This window comes from Pelodiscus sinensis, chromosome 8 (genome assembly GCF_049634645.1).
Source record: "Pelodiscus sinensis isolate JC-2024 chromosome 8, ASM4963464v1, whole genome shotgun sequence".
NCBI classification, from domain to species: Eukaryota; Metazoa; Chordata; order Testudines; family Trionychidae; genus Pelodiscus; species Pelodiscus sinensis.
The window spans coordinates 1,007,853-1,031,431 of record NC_134718.1 but is presented as its reverse complement, the minus strand read 5'-3'; the positions used below and the strand labels follow the sequence as shown (position 1 = coordinate 1,031,431).

The 23,579-nt window shown below is 65.9% G+C and overlaps 1 protein-coding gene across 2 annotated transcripts in view; it reads right to left on the bottom strand.

Moving 5' to 3' along the window:
- Positions 1-23,579, bottom strand: part of HPSE2 (heparanase 2 (inactive)) — a 177,599-nt gene that overhangs the window by 11,680 nt on the left and 142,340 nt on the right. For both annotated transcript variants that reach the window (XR_012905505.1, XM_075934461.1), the window contains exon 9: positions 23,119-23,233. Coding sequence is in view for 1 of the 2 variants with exons in the window: in XM_075934461.1 (XP_075790576.1) it covers positions 23,119-23,233 (115 nt within the window). In the remaining variant the exon portion in view is untranslated. The remainder of the gene's footprint in view (positions 1-23,118; positions 23,234-23,579) is intronic.

Genomic DNA, 23,579 nt, shown 5'->3' with positions numbered 1-23,579 from the left:
TCCCCCCGGCTGTACCGGCAGAGAAAGGGCTGGGCAGCCCCCCCGGCTGTACCGGCAGAGAAAGGGCTGGGCAGCCCCCCCGGTTGTACCGGCAGAGAAAGGGCTGGGCAGCCCCCCCGGCTGTACCGGCAGAGAAAGGGCTGGGCAGCCCCCCCGGTTGTACCGGCAGAGAAAGGGCTGGGCAGCCCCCCCGGCTGTACCGGCAGAGAAAGGGCTGGGTAGCCCCCCCGGCTGTACCGGCAGAGAAAGGGCTGGGCAGCCCCCCCGGCTGTACCGGCAGAGAAAGGGCTGGGCAGCCCCCCCGGCTGTACCGGCAGAGAAAGGGCTGGGTAGCCCCCCCGGTTGTACCGGCAGAGAAAGGGCTGGGCAGCCCCCCCGGCTGTACCGGCAGAGAAAGGGCTGGGCAGCCCCCCCGGCTGTACCGGCAGAGAAAGGGCTGGGTAGCCCCCCCGGCTGTACCGGCAGAGAAAGGGCTGGGCAGCCCCCCCGGCTGTACCGGCAGACAAAGCGCTGGGCAGCCCCCCCGGCTGTACCGGCAGAGAAAGGGCTGGGCAGCCCCCCCGGCTCTACCGGCAGAGAAAGGGCTGGGCAGCCCCCCCGGCTGTACCGGCAGAGAAAGGGCTGGGCAGCCCCCCCGGCTGTACCGGCAGAGAAAGGGCTGGGCAGCCCCCCCCGGCTCTACCGGCAGAGAAAGGGCTGGGCAGCCCCCCCGGCTGTACCGGCAGAGAAAGGGCTGGGCAGCCCCCCCGGCTGTACCGGCAGAGAAAGGGCTGGGCAGCCCCCCCGGCTGTACCGGCAGAGAAAGGGCTGGGCAGCCCCCCCCGGCTCTACCGGCAGACAAAGCGCTGGGCAGCCCCCCCGGCTGTACCGGCAGAGAAAGGGCTGGGCAGCCCCCCCGGCTGTACCGGCAGAGAAAGGGCTGGGCAGCCCCCCCCGGCTCTACCGGCAGACAAAGCGCTGGGCAGCCCCCCCGGCTGTACCGGCAGAGAAAGGGCTGGGCAGCCCCCCCGGCTGTACCGGCAGAGAAAGGGCCGGGCAGCCCCCCCCGGCTCTACCGGCAGACAAAGCGCTGGGCAGCCCCCCCGGCTGTACCGGCAGAGAAAGGGCTGGGCAGCCCCCCCGGCTCTACCGGCAGAGAAAGGGCTGGGCAGCCCCCCCGGCTGTACCGGCAGAGAAAGGGCTGGGCAGCCCCCCCCGGCTCTACCGGCAGACAAAGCGCTGGGCAGCCCCCCCCGGCTGTACCGGCAGACAAAGGGCCGGGCAGCCCCCCCGGCTGTACCGGCAGAGAAAGGGCTGGGCAGCCCCCCCGGCTGTACCGGCAGACAAAGGGCCGGGCAGCCCCCCCGGCTGTACCGGCAGAGAAAGGGCTGGGCAGCCCCCCCGGCTGTACCGGCAGACAAAGGGTCGGGCAGCCCCCCCCGGCTGTACCGGCAGAGAAAGGGCTGGGCAGCCCCCCCGACTGTACCGGCAGAGAAAGGGCTGGGCAGCCCCCCCGGCTGTACCGGCAGAGAAAGGGCTGGGCAGCCCCCCGGCTGTACTGGCAGAGAAAGGGCTGGGCAGCCCCCCCGGCTGTACCGGCAGAGAAAGGGCTGGGCAGCCCCCCCGGCTGTACCGGCAGAGAAAGGGCTGGGCAGCCCCCCCGGCTCTACCGGCAGACAAAGGGCTGGGCAGCCCCCCCGGCTGTACCGGCAGAGAAAGGGCTGGGCAGCCCCCCCGGCTGAACCGGCAGAGAAAGGGCTGGGCAGCCCCCCCCGGCTGTACCGGCAGAGAAAGGGCTGGGCAGCCCCCCCGGCTGTACCGGCAGACAAAGCGCTGGGCAGCCCCCCCGGTTGTACCGGCAGAGAAAGGGCTGGGCAGCCCCCCCGGTTGTACCGGCAGACAAAGCGCTGGGCAGCCGGGAGAGGGGCTGGCAGGGCGAGGACACCAAGCCAGCCCCAGGGGCACAGTGACACTGCACTCCGGCTGTGCTGGACACTCGCACCCCAGGTGGCCTGTCTGCAGCCTTGGGGACAGCGCACTGAGTGCAGGGCTCGGGGCTCACACCCCACTGCAGGCAGCACCAGCGGCACCGCTAGGCACTTGCTGTGCCATACGCCAGCTGCTACCAGAGCCAGGGCAAAGCTGAGTGGCAGCCCCCTAACCACACGCTACAGCTCCTGCCCGGGGGCAGCCTGCCAGTGTCACCCGCACCCCCCGCTCCTGCCCGGGGACAGCCTGCCAGTGTCACCCGCACCCCCCGCTCCTGCCCGGGGACAGCCTGCCAGTGTCACCCGCACCCCCCGCTCCTGCCCGGGGACAGCCTGCCAGTGTCACCCGCACCCCCCGCTCCTGCCCGGGGACAGCCTGCCAGTGTCACCCGCACCCCCCGCTCCTGCCCGGGGACAGCCTGCCAGTGTCACCCGCACCCCCCGCTCCTGCCCGGGGACAGCCTGCCAGTGTCACCCGCACCCCCCGCTCCTGCCCGGGGGCAGCCTGCCAGTGTCACCCGCACCCCCCGCTCCTGCCTGGGGGCAGCCTGCTGGTGTCTCCTGAGCACGCAGCATGGGCTGAACCCGCGGGCAGCAGGATGGGGAGGCCCGCGAGGCCGTGCCCAGGCAGGCCCTGTGGGCGGCACGGCCGGCTGGGCCTGAGGAGGGCTGCTGGGGGAGCAGCCGTCTGGCCAGAAGAGGGGCGGGGGTGGGGTGGAGAGGGCCCCGCCTGCCTGGGCCTGCACAGGGAGCCTGCAAGATGCTCTGTTATCTGTAAATCTGCTGGCGCTTTGACAGGCCAGGGCTGCTGTAAATCTCCCGCCGGGGTCCCGGCTCCCGCCGCGATGAAAGCTCTGCTGCCGGGGCGTCTGGCGGGCACTCCGGAGGTGCAGCGCAGCCCGGGGACCCGCTAAAGCCCAGCGCGGAGGGGCCACACCGGGCCCCCGGGCCACGCTCCTTAGAGAGACACTGCCCATGTCTCCAGTCACGACAGCCCCAGCCTGGGGCCACTGGGGCAGGGCTGGGGGCCAGCTTGCTCCAGGCCGGAGCATGTCTCCTGGGCCCCGTGGCAGGAGCAGGGCTGCTCTAGCTGCCCCACGGACCCGGGCCAGCAGCAGCTCTGCTGGGAAGGGCCGAAGAAGCCCAGGGACAGGCACTGGGAGGCATGTTACGGGCAGCGTGAGCCCAGCGCCGAGAGAGGCATGAGACGGGCGTTTCTCCAGGCTGGGCTTTCTGCTCTCTGCAGCTCGGGAGCAGGGTGGGCAAAGTCTGGAGGCGCCCGAGCCAATGAACCGAGGCCGGTGCCTGGCCTTTGCCTTTGCGAACAGGGCGGGCTGCAGGCGGCTGAGCCCCAGCCTCACGCCACGGCTCCAGGGAGATTCGCAGGGAGCGTGTTTCCAACCCGAGCCCTCCCCGAGAGCTGCGGCTGCCTGGGGCCTGTGCGCACGGGGAGGGTGACGCTGCAGCGAGAGCCAGTCCCCAGCACGTCGGCTAGCGGGTGACAGGCCTGCCTAGACGGAGGGAGACCGGATCCCCCTTCTCGGGGCACACGTCACGGCGCGGCCCGGCCAGCTCGCCTGCCTGGGACGAGGTCTGGCCCAGCCCTGCGCTGCTCACACGAGTGGGGACGAGAGCTCCTCAAGATGACGCCACGTGCCCACCTGCGCGCCGGCTGGCACCTGGCCACGGATGCTTCCCACGGGCCCCCGCAGGTGCTCCGCGTGGTCTGGCCACCGCTGGCCCGCGGCACCTTCCTGTCCTCTGCCAGGGGCTCTGGGAAGCCGGGCTGGCAGCGCAGGGAGAGGCCAGTGACCCGACCCGCCACCGACCGGCAGCCCAGGCCAGAGGGCCGGCACCGCGCTGCGGGGCAGACACAAGCGGCTCGCCTGAGACGCCGGGCGGGGGCGGCCCTGTCGAATTCCCCAGCAGGATGGCGTGTAAGGCAGCGCGGCGGTGCCACTGCCCAGCGAGATTTCGCAAGAGCAGGCACGGAGAGCGCCGCTAATTTATCCCATCCCCGCCGCATTGCTGAGCCAGCTGGAAGCAGTTTGACGAGATAGACGGGAGACAAATAACCTAGACGACTTTCTAACCCGTGTCGTTCTGTTTACACAACAGGCCAGCCCTGCCGCCTCTGCGCACGCCCGAGTCCCCTGCTCAGCGCGCCGGGCGGGGACGAGCAGCATGGCAGCTGTGAAACCGGCACCTGGACAGGGCTGAGCAGCGCCGGTGTCTGCAGAGCAGCTCTCAGAGCGGAGCCGTCCCGCCGACGGCCTGACTGGCTAAAGGAGCTACGGAGCACGCTGCCCAGGGCCGGGGCTGTGACCCCACTCAGACCCCCTGCTGGGACCAGGCCCTCAAAGTCATAGAGCTGGAAGAGACCTCAGGAGGCATCAAGTCCAGCCCCCTGCTCTAGGCAGGACCAATCCCAACTAAATCAACCCGGCCAGGGCTGTGTCAAGCCGAGACTTAAACACCTGTAGGGATGGAGCCTCCCTTCAGCCCCCCTCTGGGTGGATCCTGCCCGGCACTCGGCACTCGGGAGCACAAGGAGCAGAGGCTGAAGGGGAGGTCAGGTTCCCCCCACCCAAGAGCCCATGTCTCGGGCAGGGCTGGGGCTGAGGGCTATGCCCCGGGCAGATGGGCACAGGCCTGCGGGGGTCCGACCGGCTGGCCCAGGCTGGCAGATGGACAAAGGCCCCCGCCGTGCTGCTGCAGCGAGCGAGCCTGGCCTCGGCGTGCCCAGCATCCAGGCCGGGGAGAACGCGCGGACGTGCCAGGCAGCAGGGCGCGGGCGGCAGGCCTCAGGAGCAGCCCGCCTCAGTGCCAGACCCTGGGCCCAGGTCAGACAGATCGGCCGGAGTGCGCAAGGCCACGCCGCAGGCTGGGGGATGGTCTGAGCAGCCGCCGACCGGCCTGCTGGCTGCCCCCCTTCCGCTGCCACCGCTCACCCATCGCTGCTGCCACCAGCCGCCACGCTGCGTCCCCAGGCTCCGCCCACCCCCGGGATTCCGGTGGCTCCTCCCCTTTCCCCCGCCGCCCAGCCCGGGGTCAGAGATTTCCGCTGCCGAGCCGAGGCAGAAGCAGCGTCTGCGCCGGGGCCGGGCAGCCGCGCCTGGTCGCTGAGGGGACAGTGACGTGGCCACGCCGCCAGGTCTGAACTGGCTCTGGACTTGGCATCTCCCCACCCCCCCACACCGAAACGACCAGTCGCCAGGAGCCCAACAGCCTCATGGGGCTCAGGCAAAACCCGCCCCTCTGCTGGCTACCTGGCCACAGTGGGTGGGTCTATGCAAATGTGGCTTGCTCGTGGGCGGGACTATGCAAATGTAGCTTGCTCCAGAGGTCCTTTCCCGCAGCTCACCATGAGATGTCAGGAGAGAGCTCCCTGAGACAAGAAGGGCCGTGGGTCGGACACCGGGGTGCAGGGGCGCTGGAACAGTGAGGAGGGGGTGCTGAGAGCCACGGAGCCCCAGGGTTACAGACCCAGTCATCACACAGGCGATTGAATTCCTGCAATTGTTCTAATAGTTCATCGGCCTTGAAGAGGATCCACCCTGGTTTCCACAGCCCATGGGGCCAACCCAGCCACGCGCCCCAAGGGGCTGCAGCCACCAGCGCACTGCGGCAGGGCTGTGCTTTGTCCGTCCATGAAACCAGGAGCCCCCTCCCGCCCCGGCAAACCCTTCGGGCCCCTTCTTGTGGATGGAGCTGGAAACCGGCACCGAGAGGGGCAGAAAGCTCTTCCCCTCGGGCGGGGGCCTTTCCTCTCCGGCAGCAGGGGTCGAATGGGCCAGACCGCACCTCTGTCTGTGCCTGCAGCCGCTGGCACCACTGCATTAGGCACGGGTGACGGGGGCTGGCAGGGAGCAGGGGTCGCCCAGACAGGCCGAGGCGGCTGCAGGTACCCTCCCTTCTGGGCAATGAAATCTGGGTCCTGGAGGCAGGGCCACGCCTGCAGATACCACAAGGGAGGTTTCCAGCTGAGCCACAGAAGGCGGGTTTGACATAGGTGAGTCACCAGGGGAGGAGGGCCACGCCTGCAGATACCCTACAGGCAGGGCCACGCCTGCAGATGCCAGTGGGGGGTTTCCAGCTGAGCCACGGAAGGCGGGTTCGATGTGGGCGAGTCACCAGGGCAGGGGGGCCACGCCTGCAGATACCCTACAGGCAGGGCCACGCCTGCAGATGCCAGTGGGGGGTTTCCAGCTGAGCCACAGAAGGCGGGTTTGACATAGGTGAGTCACCAGGGGAGGAGGGCCACGCCTGCAGATACCCTACAGGCAGGGCCACGCCTGCAGATGCCAGTGGGGGGTTTCCAGCTGAGCCACAGAAGGCCGGTTTGACATAGGTGAGTCACCAGGGGAGGAGGGCCACGCCTGCAGATACCCTACAGGCAGGGCCACGCCTGCAGATGCCAGTGGGGGGTTTCCAGCTGAGCCACAGAAGGCCGGTTTGACATAGGTGAGTCACCAGGTGTGACGTAGTGGGGGTACTTGCTGGGCTGTGGTGACCCCTGCTGTCTGGAGCAAGACCCAGCAGGGAAAATCTCGCTAGGCAGAGATAAGGCCAAACTTGTCGAACCAGTGGCCAGACACCCCCCATGGAGAGGAACAAAGGAAGGTGAATGCTGCCCTGGACTGGGGGGCAGGGCTGCAAGGGAATTGAGTTGTTACTGTGGGAGAGGATGGAGGAGACAGCCTAGGGAGAGGAGCTGGAGTTTAGGGGCCCAGTCTCCCCCCAACTCAAGGGGGCCTGAGGCATCCTAGCCCAGTTCTGTGACCAGACTACATCTGTGCTAGGCTGTATCCTGGAGAGGCAATAAACTTCCTCTATTCCACTGGCTGGTGCAGTCTGTTTGTGCCATCTCGGGGTGCAGGAGACGGGGAACCCCCAACACGCCGTCACACTGGTGTCAGGAGTGGGATGCACTGCACCCCGTGGATGGAGCTCCCAGCGGTGAGCGACAAGGCGCTGTAGAAGCAAGAGCCCTGGAGCCAGGCGTGCTGGAGACAGAGCGAAGCGGTTCCTGGGAATCGTGGGGCGCTGCAGCACTAGACTGGTGAGTCTGCACCAAGGGGCCCAGCGGGCAGATGGCCTACGCCCGACTCTTGAAGGCAGAGCTGGTGGGGCTGTGCAGAGAGAGGGGCTTGCCGGTGCGGAAAGCAACCAAGGCCCAGCTGATTACCCAGCTGGAAGAGAATGACCAGCCACGGGGCCAGGATCTTGTCCCCAGGGGAAGCAGCCAGACCCCCCCTGAGAGTGTGTCAGGCTCAGAGAGGGGGAGGAGCGCTGGGACCCACCGGAGAGATGAGACAGCGTCTCCCGGGAGGCCTGCAAGCCGTAGCCCATCTAGGGCAGGGGCCAGCCCAGCGGAGCTGCGGCGGCTGGAGATCCAGCTGCGGATGAAGGAATTGGAAGTACAGGACAGAGAGAAGGAACGCCAGGACCGAGAGAAGGAGCGCCAGGACCGAGAGAGGCAGCGACAGCATGAGCTGGCCATGGCAGAGCGGAGAACCTGCGGGGCCCCGGCTGCGCCAAGAGTGGATGGGCCCCAGAGTCCCGGGGATGCCAGGCGCTTGGAGAGGCTCACAGTGGCCCAATTGAAGGACGTGGGCGACATAGACGGGTTCCTCAGCTCCTTTGAGAGGGCCTGTGGGCTGCAACGGGTCCCCCCGGCTGACTGGCTGCAGGAGCTCGTCCCCGCACTGAACCAGGAGGCGGCCGGAGTGCTCAGTCAGCTGGAGGACCTACAGCCAGGGGATTACAACCGAGTCAAGGAGGCCCTGCTGCACAAGTTCGGGCTGACCCCCGAGATGTACAGGAAGAAGTTCCGGGGGGTACAGAAAGGGCCACGGGAGACCTATGTGGACCTGGCCTCCCGCCTGGCGCAATACTGCCGCAAGTGGGTCTCGGGAGTCGGAGCCCAGACCGCAGAGAAGCTGCTCAAGCTGGTCATGATGGAGCAGTTCTATGAAGCGTGCCCACCCAAACTGAGGCTGTGGCTCAAGGACCGGAGACCAGAGAACCCCCAGGAGGCCGGGAGACTGGCGGATGAGTTCACGGAGAGCCGGTCCGGGGGTGAACGGGAGTCCCGGAGAGAAAGAGAATCGCGCAGAGACCGGTTCTCGGCGGAGCAACGGAGAGAGACACCTCCGAGGCGAGCCCCAGGGACCAGGACCAGTCGTCGATACCCCAGAAAACCAGCCAGGGCCCGGGCAGAGCCGACCCGAATGGGCCCACAGAACCTAACTTGCCATCGCTGTGGGCAACGAGGCCACAAGAGGGCTCAATGCACCAGGCGCAAGAACAGGTCCCATGACCTGGGACGTTCCAGGGTTAACTGGCTGGGGCGGGAGGAAGGGCAGGCTGCCCCAGTGGCAGGGGCTGGCCGGCAAACCTCAGCTCAGAGAGAGGGGAAGGATGCTCAGTGCACCTCCCCTGGGAGGTCTGACCCTCGGGAGACAGATTTATCCGTGCACCGGGTGGGGGCGGGGCGGCCCCTACGGAGGGACTGCCTCGTACCCCTGGAGGTGGATGGCAGGAAGGTGACGGGTTTCTGGGACACGGGGGCGGAGGTGACGCTGGCCCGGCCCGACATAGTGGCCCCAGACCGTATGCTACCCGACACTCAGCTGACTCTGAGGGGCATAGGCGGCACCCCCTTTGAGGTACCTGTAGCCAGGGTGCATCTGAAATGGGAGGCCAAGGAGGGCCCCAAGGAAGTGGGGGTGCACCAGCACTTGCCCACCGACGTGCTAATGGGGAGTGACCTAGAGGAGTGGCCAGACGGACCCCACAGGACGCTGGTCACCACCCGTAGCCAGAGCAAGCGAGGGGCTTGCGGCCCGGAACTCGAGGAGGTTCCCCAACAGGGGGCCCAGGGCCCCGTCCCAGCAGACCTAGAGTTGGACCTAGGCAGTGGGGGGAACCACGGCCCTGTCCCAGCCCCAGCCGCTGAATTCCAGGCGGAGGTGCAAGCGGATCCCTCCCTGCAGGCCCTGAGGGACCGGGCTGACCTGGGTGCCGCTCAACCCCTAGGAGGAGATTGCCAGGAGAAGTTCCGGTGGGAGAGGGGATTTCTGTACCGGGAATGGCTTTCCCCCGGGACGGTAGGCAAGTGGGGGCTCCAGCGGCAGCTGGTGGTTCCCCAAAGGTATCGCCGCAAGCTGCTACACCTGGCCCATGACATCCCGTTCTCGGGACACCAGGGGATCCGGCGCACGCGGCTGAGGCTGCTCCAAAACTTCTACTGGCCGGGGATGTTTGCAGCTGTCCAGCGGTACTGCCGGTCCTGCGACTCCTGCCAGCGGGTGGGGAAGGCCCAAGACAGGAAGAAAGCTGCATTGAGACCCCTGCCCATCATAGAGGAGCCTTTCCAGAAGGTGGCGATGGATATTGTGGGGCCCTTCAACAGAGCGACCCGGACAGGGAAGAAATACATCCTGGTGGTGGTGGACTTCGCCACCCGCTACCCCGAGGCCGTGGCCCTGCCCTCCATCGAGGCAGACACGGTGGCAGACGCACTGCTGACCATTTTCAGCAGGGTGGGGTTTCCCCAGGAGGTTCTCACGGACCAGGGATCCAACTTCATGTCGGCCCTGCTCCGGTGCTTGTGGGAGAAGAGTGGGGTGCAACACACCTGGGCCTCGGCGTATCACCCCCAGACCAACGGGTTGGTGGAGAGGTTCAATGGGACTCTGAAGCAGATGCTACGGACCTTTATGCACAAACACCCGCAGGACTGGGACAAGTACCTACCCCACCTGCTGTTTGCGTACAGGGAAGTGCCCCAGGAGTCCACGGGGTTCTCGCCGTTCGAGCTGTTATATGGGAGGCGAGTGAGGGGCCCCCTGGACTTATTGAAAGACGAGTGGGAGGGGAAGGTCTCCCCGGAGGGTGAGCCGGTCGTGGAATACGTCCTGACATTCCGGGAAAGACTTGCCGAGCTCATGGGCCTGGCCAGAGAGAACCTGAGCAGGGCCCAGAGGAAGCAGAAGGTCTGGTACGACCGCAATGCACGGGCCCGCGCCTACGCTACCGGGGACCAGGTGATGGTCCTGATCCCCGTGCGGAAGAACAAGCTGCAAGCCGCCTGGGACGGCCCCTTCAAGGTGGTTAAGCAGCTGAACGAGGTGAACTACGTGGTGGAGCTGACGGGCCGGACGCGCGGCCAGAGGGTATATCATGTTAACATGATGAAGCCGTACTGGGACAGGGAGAACTTGGTGCTGGCCGTGTGTAAGCCCTGGGAGGAGCAGGGGGAGGATCCCCTGGTGGGCCTGTTCCCTGGGACCGGAGAGGACTCTTCGCTGGAGTCAATTTCCCTCTCGGACCAGCTCACCCCGGCCCAGCAGGCCGAGATCCGGGAGGTGCTGCGCTCCCACCAGCAGCTGTTCTCCAACAAGCCGGGTCTTACCAACCTGGCTGTCCACCGGGTGCAGACGGGCACTCACCCCCCGGTGCGCTGCTCCCCATTCAGAGTCACAGGGAAAACAGCCCAGGACCTGGAGAGAGAGGTCCAGGACATGTTGGCCCTGGGGGTGATCCAGCCGTCCTCCAGCCCCTGGGCCTCTCCCGTGGTGCTGGTTCCCAAGAAGGACGGGTCGATCCGGTTCTGCGTGGACTACCGGAAGCTCAACGCCATCACGGTGTCCGACGCCTACCCGATGCCAAGGCCCGACGAGCTCCTGGACAAGCTGGGGGGAGCTCGCTATCTCACCACCCTGGACCTCACCAAGGGCTACTGGCAGGTGCCGCTAGACCAGGAGGCCAGACTGAAATCGGCTTTCATCACGCCGCTGGGGCTCTATGAGTTCCTGGTCCTACCCTTTGGCCTCAAAGGGGCGCCGGCCACCTTCCAGCGCCTGGTGGACCAGCTGCTGAGGGGAATGGAGAACTGTGCCCTAGCGTACATCGATGACATCTGCGTCTTCAGCCAGTCCTGGGAGGACCACGTGGCCCAGGTCAGCCAGGTACTGGATCGGCTGAGGGAGGCTGGGCTGACCGTAAAGGCTGGGAAGTGCAAGGTTGGAATGGCCGAAGTGTCCTACCTGGGCCATAAGGTGGGGAGCGGCTGCTTGAAGCCAGAGCCGGCCAAAGTGGAGGCCATCCGGGACTGGCCTGTGCCCCAGACCAAGAAGCAGGCCCAGGCTTTCATTGGGATGGCGGGGTACTACCGGAGGTTTGTGCCCAACTTCAGCTCCATCGCTGCCCCGATCACAGAGCTGTGCAGGAAGGGGAGGCCCGACAGGGTGGTCTGGACGGAGCAGTGCCAGAGGGCTCTCTGTGCCCTGAAGGAAGCCCTGGCCAAGGCCCCAGTGTTGGTAAACCCAGACTTCGACAAGCCCTTTATCGTGTTTACGGACGCCTCGGACACTGGGTTGGGGGCGGTGCTGATGCAGGCGGACGAGAAAGGGGAACGTCACCCCATCGTGTACCTGAGCAGGAAGCTGCTGCCCCGGGAGCGGAGCTACGCGACCGTAGAGAGGGAATGCCTGGCCATGGTGTGGGCCCTGCAAAAGCTGCAGCCGTACCTGTTTGGCCGGCGTTTCACGGTGTTCACCGACCACTGCCCCCTGACCTGGCTGCACCAGATGAAAGGGACGAACGCCAAGCTGCTGCGGTGGAGCCTGCTCCTGCAGGACTACGACATGGAAGTGATCCACGTCAAGGGGAGCGCCAACATCATCGCCGACGCGCTGTCCCGTAGCGAGGGGCCCGAACTTCCCCAGGTCACGAGCGGAGTGACCCTGCTCAGTTCGCTCTCGGAGGGGGGAGAACTGTGACGTAGTGGGGGTACTTGCTGGGCTGTGGTGACCCCTGCTGTCTGGAGCAAGACCCAGCAGGGAAAATCTCGCTAGGCAGAGATAAGGCCAAACTTGTCGAACCAGTGGCCAGACACCCCCCATGGAGAGGAACAAAGGAAGGTGAATGCTGCCCTGGACTGGGGGGCAGGGCTGCAAGGGAATTGAGTTGTTACTGTGGGAGAGGATGGAGGAGACAGCCTAGGGAGAGGAGCTGGAGTTTAGGGGCCCAGTCTCCCCCCAACTCAAGGGGGCCTGAGGCATCCTAGCCCAGTTCTGTGACCAGACTACATCTGTGCTAGGCTGTATCCTGGAGAGGCAATAAACTTCCTCTATTCCACTGGCTGGTGCAGTCTGTTTGTGCCATCTCGGGGTGCAGGAGACGGGGAACCCCCAACACGCCGTCACACCAGGGGAGGAGGGCCACGCCTGCAGATACCCTACAGGCAGGGCCACGCCTGCAGATGCCAGTGGGGGGTTTCCAGCTGAGCCACGGAAGGCGGGTTCGATGTGGGCGAGTCACCAGGGCAGGGGGGCCACGCCTGCAGATACCCTACAGGCAGGGCCACGCCTGCAGATGCCAGTGGGGGGTTTCCAGCTGAGCCACGGAAGGCGGGTTCGACGTGGGCGAGTCACCAGGGGAGGAGGGCCACGCCTGCAGATACCCTACAGGCAGGGCCACGCCTGCAGATGCCAGTGGGAGGTTTCCAGCTGAGCCACGGAAGGCGGGCTCGACGTGGGCGAGTCACCAGGGCAGGGGGGCCACGCCTGCAGATACCCTACAGGCAGGGCCACGCCTGCAGATGCCAGTGGGGGGTTTCCAGCTGAGCCACGGAAGGCGGGTTCGACGTGGGTGCCAGGCGAGTCACCAGGGCAGGAGGCTGCAAACGATTTGCAGGAGGGGACTAAGCAAAGCAACAGGATGAGTTCAGCAGGTGAGACATGGGCCAAGCCTGCGTCCATCTGAGCCCGTGGGAGAGGAGCTCTCTGCAGCGTCCCAGGCCAGGTCAGCCTCTGGGCCTTTAGCTAATCAAACATCGAGGGCTAGGACCAAAGGACCCGCGAGGCCCTGGGGTGGGATGGGAAGGTGCTGGGGACGTCAGAGAGGAACGCTGGCTGGGGATGCGGACCCCGGGCCTCGCCAGAGACAGCAGTGAGGCCGGGGCATAGAAATGGGCTGCCTGGAGTCCCCGTTGGAGCCAGTCCCAGGAGAAACAGAGCTGGAGAAAGGCTAAATCTCCTCTGCTCTCCTCCCAGGCGAAGAGGCAGCCGAATGGGGAACTGAGGGAGGCGCTCCCTTCCTCTGCCGCGGTGAAACCACCTTCCGATCCGAGGGTGACCCCAGAGCCAGCGCAGTGGGAGGAGCCAGCCCCACACGTCAGGAGAGTGCCAGATCTGGTCAGTTACCCAGCTCCGGGCCTCTGGTCTTCAAAGCTGAACCCCAAAATGATGGGGTTGAGCGACAACCGCCGGGCAGCGTCAGTCAGAGGGCCAGAGCGTTTGTGTGGTGCACGGCCAGCTGAGCGTGGCTGGCTCCCCCCTGGCCATCTGCCCGGGAAGCCAGGCGTCTGGGGCAGCCCCCCGGCTCTAGGTTCTGTCACAGGCCATCTGCCTTCTTCCGCCATGGTGCCTTTGGAGCCCGGACAGAAAGAACGGTCCAGAGCTGGATCCAGTGGGGACGCTGACAAGCTGGACTCTTTAGCCAGCTTAGCCCTGCTGGAGAAAGCTCTGGGCTCAAATGGGCCGCAGACGTTGGTTCTGACGACGGCCTAAGGGGCGAGGGCCTTCAGGAGACGCACCAGCAGCTGGCATGCTCCTCCTGGCAGCCCCAAAGCGATGGTCCTTCCCGCAGGGAGCCAAGGCACCGCCTGGCCACGTGAGGCGCGGGGAGTCTGGCCTTGGGCAGCCTCTCTCCCCAGCGTCCCTGTTGTCTTGGCTTCAGCCTTCTACTGCCTGAGGCCCCAAGGACTCCCAGTCCTGGCCCTGCGGAGCCATTGGAAGAACCTCGCTAGCTCCTTCTCCGCAGCCAGGAGAGCAGGGTCTGCCCCGCCCCGGTCCCCCGGCCCGCCCTGCGGCGCGTGCCAGCGGCGGGAGGAAAAGCAGCGTGTCTGCTCTGACAGACGGGTCTCCGACGTGCAGTCCGGCCTGGGCGGAGCGTGCTACGGCCATGGTGAGCCAGAGAGGTCGGGCCACGTTTCAGCGCCAGCTTGCCGGGGCTGTGGGCGGCCGTGGCGATGCCTGAGGGCCCTGCCGCCCCGAGTTACACAGAGCTTTGCCAGGGAGCAGCCCGGCCCCGGGGGGGCGAGCCAAGGCCTGAGGCCAGGTGAGAGGAGCTGTGGGTGCGAGGAAAACCCTGACAGCAGGGGAGTCTGGAGGCCAGGGCCCCGCCAGCAGCAGGTTCCTGGGCTGCCCTGCAGAGAGCAGCCGTCAGCTCCCTGCAGGGGCTCCAGAGAGGCTGGCGAGAGGCTGTTCTCAGGGGGGCAGGTGGCAGAGCCAGGAGCAAAGGGCTCACGTTGCGGGGGGGGGGTCTAGGCTGCACATTAGGACAAACGGTTCCCCTGGCGGGCGGGGAAGCACTGGGCCGGGTCCCTGGGGGGAGTCTCCATCCCTGGGGTGGCTCAGTCCCGGCTGGACAGACCCTGGCGGGGATGGTTGAGTTGGGCTGGGCTTGGCCTCCTGAGGGCTCTGCCGGCCCCGGGATGCTAAGGGGCAGGGCGCGGGGCCCTAACGCTGTTTAAAAGGGCCCGGCCCCGCCCGACACGCTCAGCAGAGCCGCCTGCCCACGGCTCAGGGCCGGTCTGTAGAAGCGTGAACCGCAGCGGCCGCGCGCCTGTCTGGCCGCTTCAGAGCGAGCCTGCGCTGTCTGGGACAAGCCGACCCCCCGCTCCAGAGCAGGCGCCGCCTGGCCGCCCTGACGTGCTGCGGGGGGCCGGGGCCGCCCTGACCTATGGGCCCCGATGGGGCCCCATACCCTGCTCCGAGACGCAGGCGCTGGGAGACGGCTCGGGGCTCTGCAGCCCCTGCCCCGCGTGTGTCACGCTGCATGTCCCTGCCCCCGCCCTTCCCCCGCCAGTCGCGCATCCCAGAGCCGCGTCGCTCCCGGGCCTGCTCGCAGGTGCTAAGCCCCCTCCTCAGCGCTTCCCGGGCCAGGGCCCCAGCAGCCCAGCACCAGACACCCCGGGCTGGGAGATTCCCAGGCCAGACTGCAGCCCGGGTGACTTGTTTTCTGCCCAGCCCCGGAGTCTGAGGGGTGGGGCAAGGGCAGCTTCCGCCCCCATCCTGGGAGCAGCCGCCTCCAGCCCTTTGTGCTTCAGGGGCAGCCAGGGAGGTTGGGGCTGGACATTCGGAAAAACTTCCTGCCTGTCGGGGGTGAGACACTGGAACCCACTGCTGGGGGGTCGTGGGATCCCCAGCGTAGCCGGGTGGGTTTTCTGTAGCCATGTGCTAGGCTGAACCAAAGCCGCCTTCTGCAGCCGGACTGAAGAGCAGCAGCCCGGAGCCACATCCTCACAGTCTATCTACACTGTATTAAGGAAGAGTCACCCCAAGCTGAGAAGGGGTTTTGCCCCCCGCTGTCCCCGGATAACGAAAGATCTCAAGGTGGGTGAAGAAAACGGAAGTCGCACCATCCTGCTTCTCCCAGCTGAGGTTGTGGAATTGCACTATGAGCATTGTCACTGCACTGGCCTATTGTCTGTCTGTGTGATCGGAACCGTTCCTGTCTGCTGGATGATTCATTTTGCGAGGTGTAAATCAATGGGGGGGGGTCTGATTGGTTAGGTAATTTTGGTATGATTGGTTAGTAAAATTATACTAAACGAATTGGTTACGGTCTAGCGAAGCAGGACTCAGGTTTCACTGTATAAACTGGGGTCCAAAAAGTCACAGAAGCAGAAGGAAGGAAACAAAAGGCTGGAAGACCAAAGAGAGACAAGGAATCCCAAGAAGAAGGGGGAAGACGAACTCGCCTCCGAGACCCAGCTAAGACCAGAGCTGCCAGGACTCTCCAGCATGACCGTGACGTGCGGCAGCTAGATCCAGAGAGACTGACCTGCCTGGCCGACAGGGGAAGTCGCCTGTACCAGGCTTGGTGAGCAGGACACCGTGTGCTTAGCGTGTGTGTTCTGCTTGTTTGGGATTTGTCAATCAATAGAGGATCAGGACATTCCTGTGTGAGGCTCTTTCGGTGGCTAAAGATCCTGCCAACCCGCAGGAAGTTACGCCGGAGCCCTAGGAATGGGGTGAGGGTGAGTGTGTAAATTCACAGGGTTGCACCTTGAGCCCTAGGAACTGGGTAAAGGTGGGTGTGTCCCTACAGTGTGGAAGGGAGAGAGAAATGTGTGCGGGTAACACCATCCCTGGAGACACTGAAGAGCAGGTTGGACAGACACCTGCCAGGGATGGGCCACGGTGCTTGGTCCTTGGTGAGGGCAGGGACAGGACGTGATGCCTCACGAGGGCCCTGCCAGTTCTAGGGTTCTACGACTGTAGGTGAACCGGAAGCGCTGAGCCAACAGCGGGATCTGGAGAAATACTGAGCGGGGGGCAGAGGGCAGCTCCCACACACTGACGCCCCACAGCAAGCAGGCCAGGGAAGGAGCCGGGTTCTTTGCCAGGCCCACGCAAGAGCCCCTCCTCGCTGGCTTAGCTGCACAGTGCCCCGGCTTGCGCACAAGGGGACCGGTACGCGCGCTCTGCCGGGTCCCTGTGCCAGAGCTGGCTGCCGGTTCTTGCTGATCAGCAGGATGTGGAGCAGCCGGGCTGTGGGGCGATAGGGAGGTGCGGTGCGGCCGGGCCGAGGGACGGATGCGCGGTGCAATCAGGCCGTGGGGCAGGGGCACGTGGAGAGGCTGGGCTGTGGGGCGATAGGGAGGTGCGGTGCGGCCGGGCCGAGGGACGGATGCGCGGTGCAGTCAGGCCGTGGGGCAGGGGCACGTGGAGAGGCTGGGCTGTGGGGCGATGGGGAGGTGCGGTGCAGCTGGGCCGACACAGGTGCACGGTTGTCACGTGACCGAATTTGAGGGAAGCAGCCAGATCATGGCTGCACCCATAGGTGGGGGTGCTGGCCCCAACAATGGTATAAAAGGGGGCCATGTGGGGTGTTGAATAGGAGCTCACTGTCTGCTGATCCTGAGTACGCTGTTCATGTGATTGTATAATGTCTGTGTGTGTAGGTAGGAATCTGTAATCTGTGTGGAAACTGAATATTTCCCTGCGTGTGGCTGAGCATTGGGCAGAGCTCGGCCTATGGACATGCTAATTAGCGGGGCCCCATGGGACAATGGCACTCGATGGGCCAAGGACACACCTAAAGCATGAGGGCGGACACCTGAGGGCTGCCAGCAGGGATTGGCCGCTGGCCAGGTGACCTGCTGCAGTCAAGAAGAGGCCAGGAAGGAGGGATAAAGAGGCCATGTGGTCGACTCCATCTTGTTCTCAGCTCAGCACTTCATCCCAGAGGCAGCATTGCAGGGATCGAAGAGCCAGGAAGACCTGTGAACCCATCCTGATCTAGGATGTGCAACAAGGACTTTTAAGACAGCAGCTGTAACATGTCTGCTAGGGTCTGTCTACACTACCCCCCAGTTCGAACTAGGGTGGTTAATGTAGTCATACGAACTTGCAAATGAAGCCCGGGATTTGAATTTCCCAGGCTTCATTTGCATGTTGCTGGGTGCCGCCATTTTTAAATGTCCGCTAGTGCGGACTCCGTGCCCGCGGCTACACGCGGCACGAACTAGGTAGTTCGGACTAGGCTTCCTATTCCAAACTATCTGTACACCTCGTTCCACATTTAAAAATGGCGGCACCCGGCAACATGCAAATGAAGCCCGGGAAATTCAAATCCCGGGCTTCATTTGCAAGTTCATATGACTACATTGACCACCCTAGTTCGAACTAGCGGGGTAGTGTAGACAGACCCCTAGAGCCTGCATCAAAAACTGGGAGATTCGATGCATGTAATGTACTATCCTTTAACAAACTTACTCTCATGCCTTTCTTTATTGTAATAATAAACCTTTAGATGGTAGATTCTAAAGGATTGGCCCAGCGTGATTTGTGGGTAAGATCCAGAGGGTAAATTGACCAGGGATCTGTGGCTGGTTTCTTGGAACCGGACAGAACTTGTTCGGGGTAGGTGGGATTGGGTGCTAGGACCCCCCACCTGTGTATGAGGCCCGGGGCCATCTGGGGCACGGATATTGCTGGGGTGTCGAAGGGGTTTTGCTCGGGAGGCTTCAGGCAGGCTGCTGAAGTGCTCTGTGGGACTGGTGTGTGGCCTGTTTGGAGAGGTCACCAGTCTGGGGACTGTAAGGAGCCCCAAAGTTGAGCAATTCGCCCTGAGTGGACGCCCTCAGCTGTGCCCGGACACGGCCCGGTCCGTCACAGCGGTGCAGTCAGGCTGTGGGGCAGGGGCCTGTGGAGCGGCTGGGCTGTGGGGCGATGGGGAGGTGCGGCCGGGCCAAGACAGGTGCGCGGTGCAGTCAGGCTGTGGGGCAGGGGCGCGTGGAGTGGCCGGGCTGTGGGGCGATGGGGAGGTGCGGCCGGGCCAAGACAGGTGCGCGGTGCAGTCAGGCCGTGGGGCAGGGGCCTGTGGAGTGGCCGGGCTGTGGGGCGATGGGGAGGTGCGGCCGGGCCAAGACAGGTGCGCGGTGCAGTCAGGCCATGGGGCAGGGGCGTGTGGAGCGGCCGGGCTGTGGGGCGATGGGGAGGTGCGGCCGGGCCAAGACAGGTGCGCGGTGCAGTCAGGCCGTGGGGCAGGGGCGTGTGGAGTGGCCGGGCTGTGGGGCGATGGGGAGGTGCGGCCGGGCCAAGACAGGTGCGCGGTGCAGTCAGGCCGTGGGGCAGGGGCCTGTGGAGTGGCCGGGCTGTGGGGCGATGGGGAGGTGCGGCCGGGCCAAGACAGGTGCGCGGTGCAGTCAGGCCGTGGGGCAGGGGCGTGTGGAGTGGCCGGGCTGTGGGGCGAGGGGCGGGCTGAACACAGACAGCTGCCCGCCCAGCCTGGCTCGCGTCCCCGGGGTCTGGCGCGTCAGAGGAGCAGGGAGCAGGGGCCGAGGGGTGCCTGCATTCAGCCTGCCCCAGAGCCCAGTCCAGGGCCTGGCCGGCTCCTCTGCAGTGAGTGATCCTGCAGCTGATGCTGCGCGTCTCTCAGCAGCCGCCGGTGGCACAAAGGCTGCGTGTGGAAAAGCCTTTGTCCGGCCGCGGGGGATTGCCTTTCACAGCCCCGCGCCGGGCCCAGACACACTGGGCTGCTTTCATCCGGCTGGCCGCTCCCACGGGAAAAGAGCAGCTCTCCAGCCGCTCGCAATCGGCACCTGCCCGGCGCGCTGGGGGCGGGGGCGGGGCGCACGGGCAGGGGACGGGGACAGTCAGTGCTGAAGCCGGGCACGAGGGACTCGGCGGGGACACCGGGGAGGCTGCTCACCGACTTTGGGCCAAGAAGCGGCGCTAAAATGGCAATAAACCCGCGTTCGGGCCCCTGCAGCCGCGAGCAGCCCCGGCTTCAGTCCTGTGGCGCCTGCCCTGGGCGCACGGAACCGCCACAGCGGGTCCTTCCAGCCCCGCCCCGCCCCCATGGCTACCCCCAGCGCAAAGCTCTGGGCGGGAGAAGCGTCCTAAGGCCTGGGACGAAATCCCACGTGAGCCGTTCGCTGGGTAAACGCCAGGTGTCTCGGGTCCGGTGCCTGCTGCGGCAGTGCCCTGTGGTGTGAGGCGGCATGCGGCACGGAGCGCCAGCGGGACGGGGACAGCGCCCACCTGCGGCATGGTGTGTGTGGGGGCCTGCTTCGGCCGGCTGGGCTCGGACCCCCGCTGCACCATGGGAGGGGGGGCTGCTCGGCCGGCTGGGCTCGGATCCCCCGCTGCACCATGGGAGGGGGGGCTGCTCCGGCCGGCTGGGCTCGGATCCCCCGCTGCACCATGGGAGGGGGGGCTGCTCCGGCCGGCTGGGCTCGGATCCCCCGCTGCACCATGGGAGGGGGGGCTGCTCCGGCCGGCTGGGATCCCCCCGCTGCACCATGGGAGGGGGGGCTGCTCCGGCCGGCTGGGATCCCCCCGCTGCACCATGGGAGGGGGGGCTGCTCCGGCCGGCTGGGATCCCCCCGCTGCACCATGGGAGGGGGGGCTGCTCCGGCCGGCTGGGATCCCCCCGCTGCACCATGGGAGGGGGGGCTGCTCCGGCCGGCTGGGCTGGGATCCCCCCGCTGCACCATGGGAGGGGGGGCTGCTCCGGCCGGCTGGGCTCGGACCCCCGCTGCACCATGGGAGGGGGGGCTGCTCCGGCCGGCTGGGCTCGGATCCCCCGCTGCACCATGGGAGGGGGGGCTGCTCCGGCCGGCTGGGCTGGGATCCCCCCGCTGCACCATGGGAGGGGGGGCTGCTCCGGCCGGCTGGGCTGGGATCCCCCCACTGCACCATGGGAGGGGGGGCTGCTCCGGCCGGCTGGGCTCGGATCCCCCGCTGCACCATGGGAGGGGGGGCTGCTCCGGCCGGCTGGGCTCGGATCCCCCGCTGCACCATGGGAGGGGGGGCTGCTCCGGCCGGCTGGGCTGGGATCCCCCCGCTGCACCATGGGAGGGGGGGCTGCTCCGGCCGGCTGGGCTGGGATCCCCCCGCTGCACCACGGGAGGGGGGGCTGCTCCGGCCGGCTGGGCTCGGACCCCCGCTGCACCATGGGAGGGGGGGCTGCTCCGGCTGGCCAGGAATCCCCCCACTGCATCATGGGGGGGGGAAGGCTGCTCTGGCCGGCTGGCCAGGGATCCCCCCACTGCATCATGGGGGGGGGGAAGGCTGCTCTGGCCGGCTGGCCAGGGGTCCCCCCACTGCACCACGGGGGGGGCTGCTCCGGCTGGCCAGGGGTCCCCCCACTGCACCACGGGGGGGGGCTGCTCCGGCTGGCCAGGGATTCCCCCGCTGCACCACGGGAGGGGCTGCTCCGGCTGGCCAGGGATCCCCCCGCTGCCCCACGGGAGCGTGTTTCTGGCCAGGCTGGACACTGGCTACCCTGGTAAGCATGCCGGCAATGCCATGCTCTCCGGATCACCCTTCACACCTCACTGCAGGGAGGTGCGGCGGCTTGGCCAGGGGCCCTGGCTCTGCGGAGGAGCCCCGGTGTCACGTTGCTGAATTGGAGGGAAGCAGCCAGATCGCTGCTGCACCCCTAGGTGGGGGTGTTGGCCCCAGAAATTGGTGTAGGGGGAGCCATGTGGGGTATTGAATGGGAGATTATTGTTTGTTAATCTTATGTACGCTATTTATGTGAGTGTATAATGTCTGTGTGTGTAGGTAGGAATCTGTAATCTGTGTGGAAGCTGAATATTTCTGTGAATGTGGTTAAGCATGGCTATGGACAGGCTGAGTAGCAAAGCCCTGTGGAACAATGACTCTCAATAGGCTATGGACACACCCAAAGAATGGGATTTGTCACCTGAGGGCAGCCAGCAGGAAACATAGAGATTGGCCTCTGACCAGGTGACTTGCTGCAGACTAGAAGAGAGGCCAGGAAGGAGTATAAAGAGGCCATGTGGTCGATGCCATTTTGTTCTCAGCTCAGCACTTCATCCCAGAGGCAGCACTGCAGGGATTGAAGAGCCCGGAAGACCTGTGAACCCATCCTGATCTCAGGATGTGCAATAAGGACTTTTAACCAGCAGCTGCAACATCTCTGCTAGAGCCTGCATCGAGGACTGGGAGATTCGGTGCATGTAACGTACTGTACTTTAATAACCTTACTCTCATGCTTTTCTTTCTTGTGTTAATAAACCTTTAGATATAGATTCTAAAGGATTGGCCCAGCGTGATTTGTGGGTAAGGTCCGGAGGGTAAATTGACCAGGGATCTGTGGCTGGTTTCTTGGAACCGGACAGAACTTGTTCGGGGTAGGTGGGATTGGGTGCTAGGACCCCCCACCTGTGTATAGGCCTGGGGCCATCTGGGGCACGGATATTGCTGGGGTGTCGAAGGGGTTTTGCTCGGGAGGCTTCAGGCAGGCTGCTGAAGCGCTCTGTGGGACTGGTTTGTGGCCTGTTTGGAGAGGTCGCCAGTCAGGGGGACTGTAAAGAGCCCCGGATTTGAGCAATTCGCCCTGAGCGGACGCCCTAAGCTGTGCCCAGACACGGCCCGGTCCGTCACACCCGGATCCAGATTCATTCCTCTGGGAAAGAAGGCTGGACGACGCGGAGCCCGACTCGGGGATCAGGCCAGGGCGGGTCCCGGAGCCAGGAGCCCAGGGGAGACCAGGCCCGCAAGGGACTGCGCTCCCCGCTGCTTAGGGCTCGCTCTGCGCTCCCCCCGCGGGGAGAATGGAAAGCCCAGCCTCCCGGGTGCCCCAGGGGCTGCCGAGCGGGGAGACGCGGCCCCGGGCAGCTTGGGAGGCGCTGTGCCCACACTGACTGGCCCGGCTTGCCACGAAGCGCGACCCCCAGGCTTTGCTGGCCGGGCCCGGCTCTGCCCCCCAGGTCTGCGCGCCACATTCCCCGGGCCAGAGTGGTCCCCGGCCAGCCTTGTAAATTCCTTCCCGCGGAGACAGCGCCCGCACGGCTCCACCAAGCTCTCCACTTACAAGGTGCAGAATTTATTGGCCTGAAAGGAGATGAAAGGAAAGCCTGCCCCGCGCAGAGCACTTCACACGGGGCCTTTCCCGGCGCGCGGCGGGCGGGGCCTTGGAGAGCTGCAGAGGGGCCGCTGGGAGCCGCTCTGCCGGGGGAAGCTGCCAATGGCTTTTGCCTTCGTTTCTGTACATCTAAAGCCAGGCCCTGAGCCCAGCCCCGATCCCGTGGGCCCGGTGCCCGCCGGAGAGCTGGTCACGTCTCACGCTGAGCCTGCGTGTGTACAGCTCCATCTCCCGTCCCGCACAGCCTGGGTACCTCCTCGGCCCGCCCCTCGCTCTGCCCGCCAGGGCCCCCGGGTAGCCAGCAGCCTCAGCGCGACGGCTCTTGGGCCCGGGTTCCGCCGGGATCCTTCCAGCTCCAGAGGTAGAGCCGCCCCATCTGCTTTCAACATGTGGTGTCTGACATGAACTAATGTCTCCTATTAGCACTGAAAGGAACCGATCTGGGAAAATTCCTTTGCCAGCGGAGTTCAAACAGGCCACAAGGCGAAGTGGATTCGCAACTGCACTCAGGGTTGTTTTTGTGGTGAAGCCAAGCGCCTGCGAAACGGGTCAAGGGCCCAGACGACAAGAACGTCTCCCTCTGATTTACTAACTGGCAACAGGCAAGGGGAGAGAGCCCCCCGCACTTCAAAGGGCCGAGGAGGTAAATCAGAGCCCGCGTGTCTGTGTGCGAGTGTGAGCGTGTCGGGCGGACGGACAGTCGGACCGGGCAGGAGCCTCCGCGCACACCTACCGGCAAGGGGTTGAAGTTCTGGTCCACCAGGTGACTGTGCCCATGATCAAAGAGCGAGAGCCGCATCGCCACCTCGATGCCCTGGCTGGCCAGCAGGCCCAGCGTGTTCAGCCACCTGGGGAGGGGAAGAGGGTCAGTGGGCGGCCGAGGGGCAGTGGGCGGCCGAGGGGCAGTGGGCGGCCGAGGGGCAGTGGGCGGCCGAGGGGCAGAGGGCAGAGGGCGGCCGAGGGGCAGAGGGTGGCCGAGGGGCAGAGGGCAGAGGGCGGCCGAGGGGCAGAGGGCGGCCGAGGGGCAGTGGGCGGCCGAGGGGCAGAGGGCAGTGGGCGGCCGAGGGGCAGTGGGCGGCCGAGGGGCCGAGGGGCAGAGGGCGGCCGAGGGGCAGTGGGCGGCCAAGGGGCAGAGGGCAGAGGGCGGCCGAGGGGCAGTGGGCGGCCGAGGGGCAGAGGGCAGAGGGCGGCCGA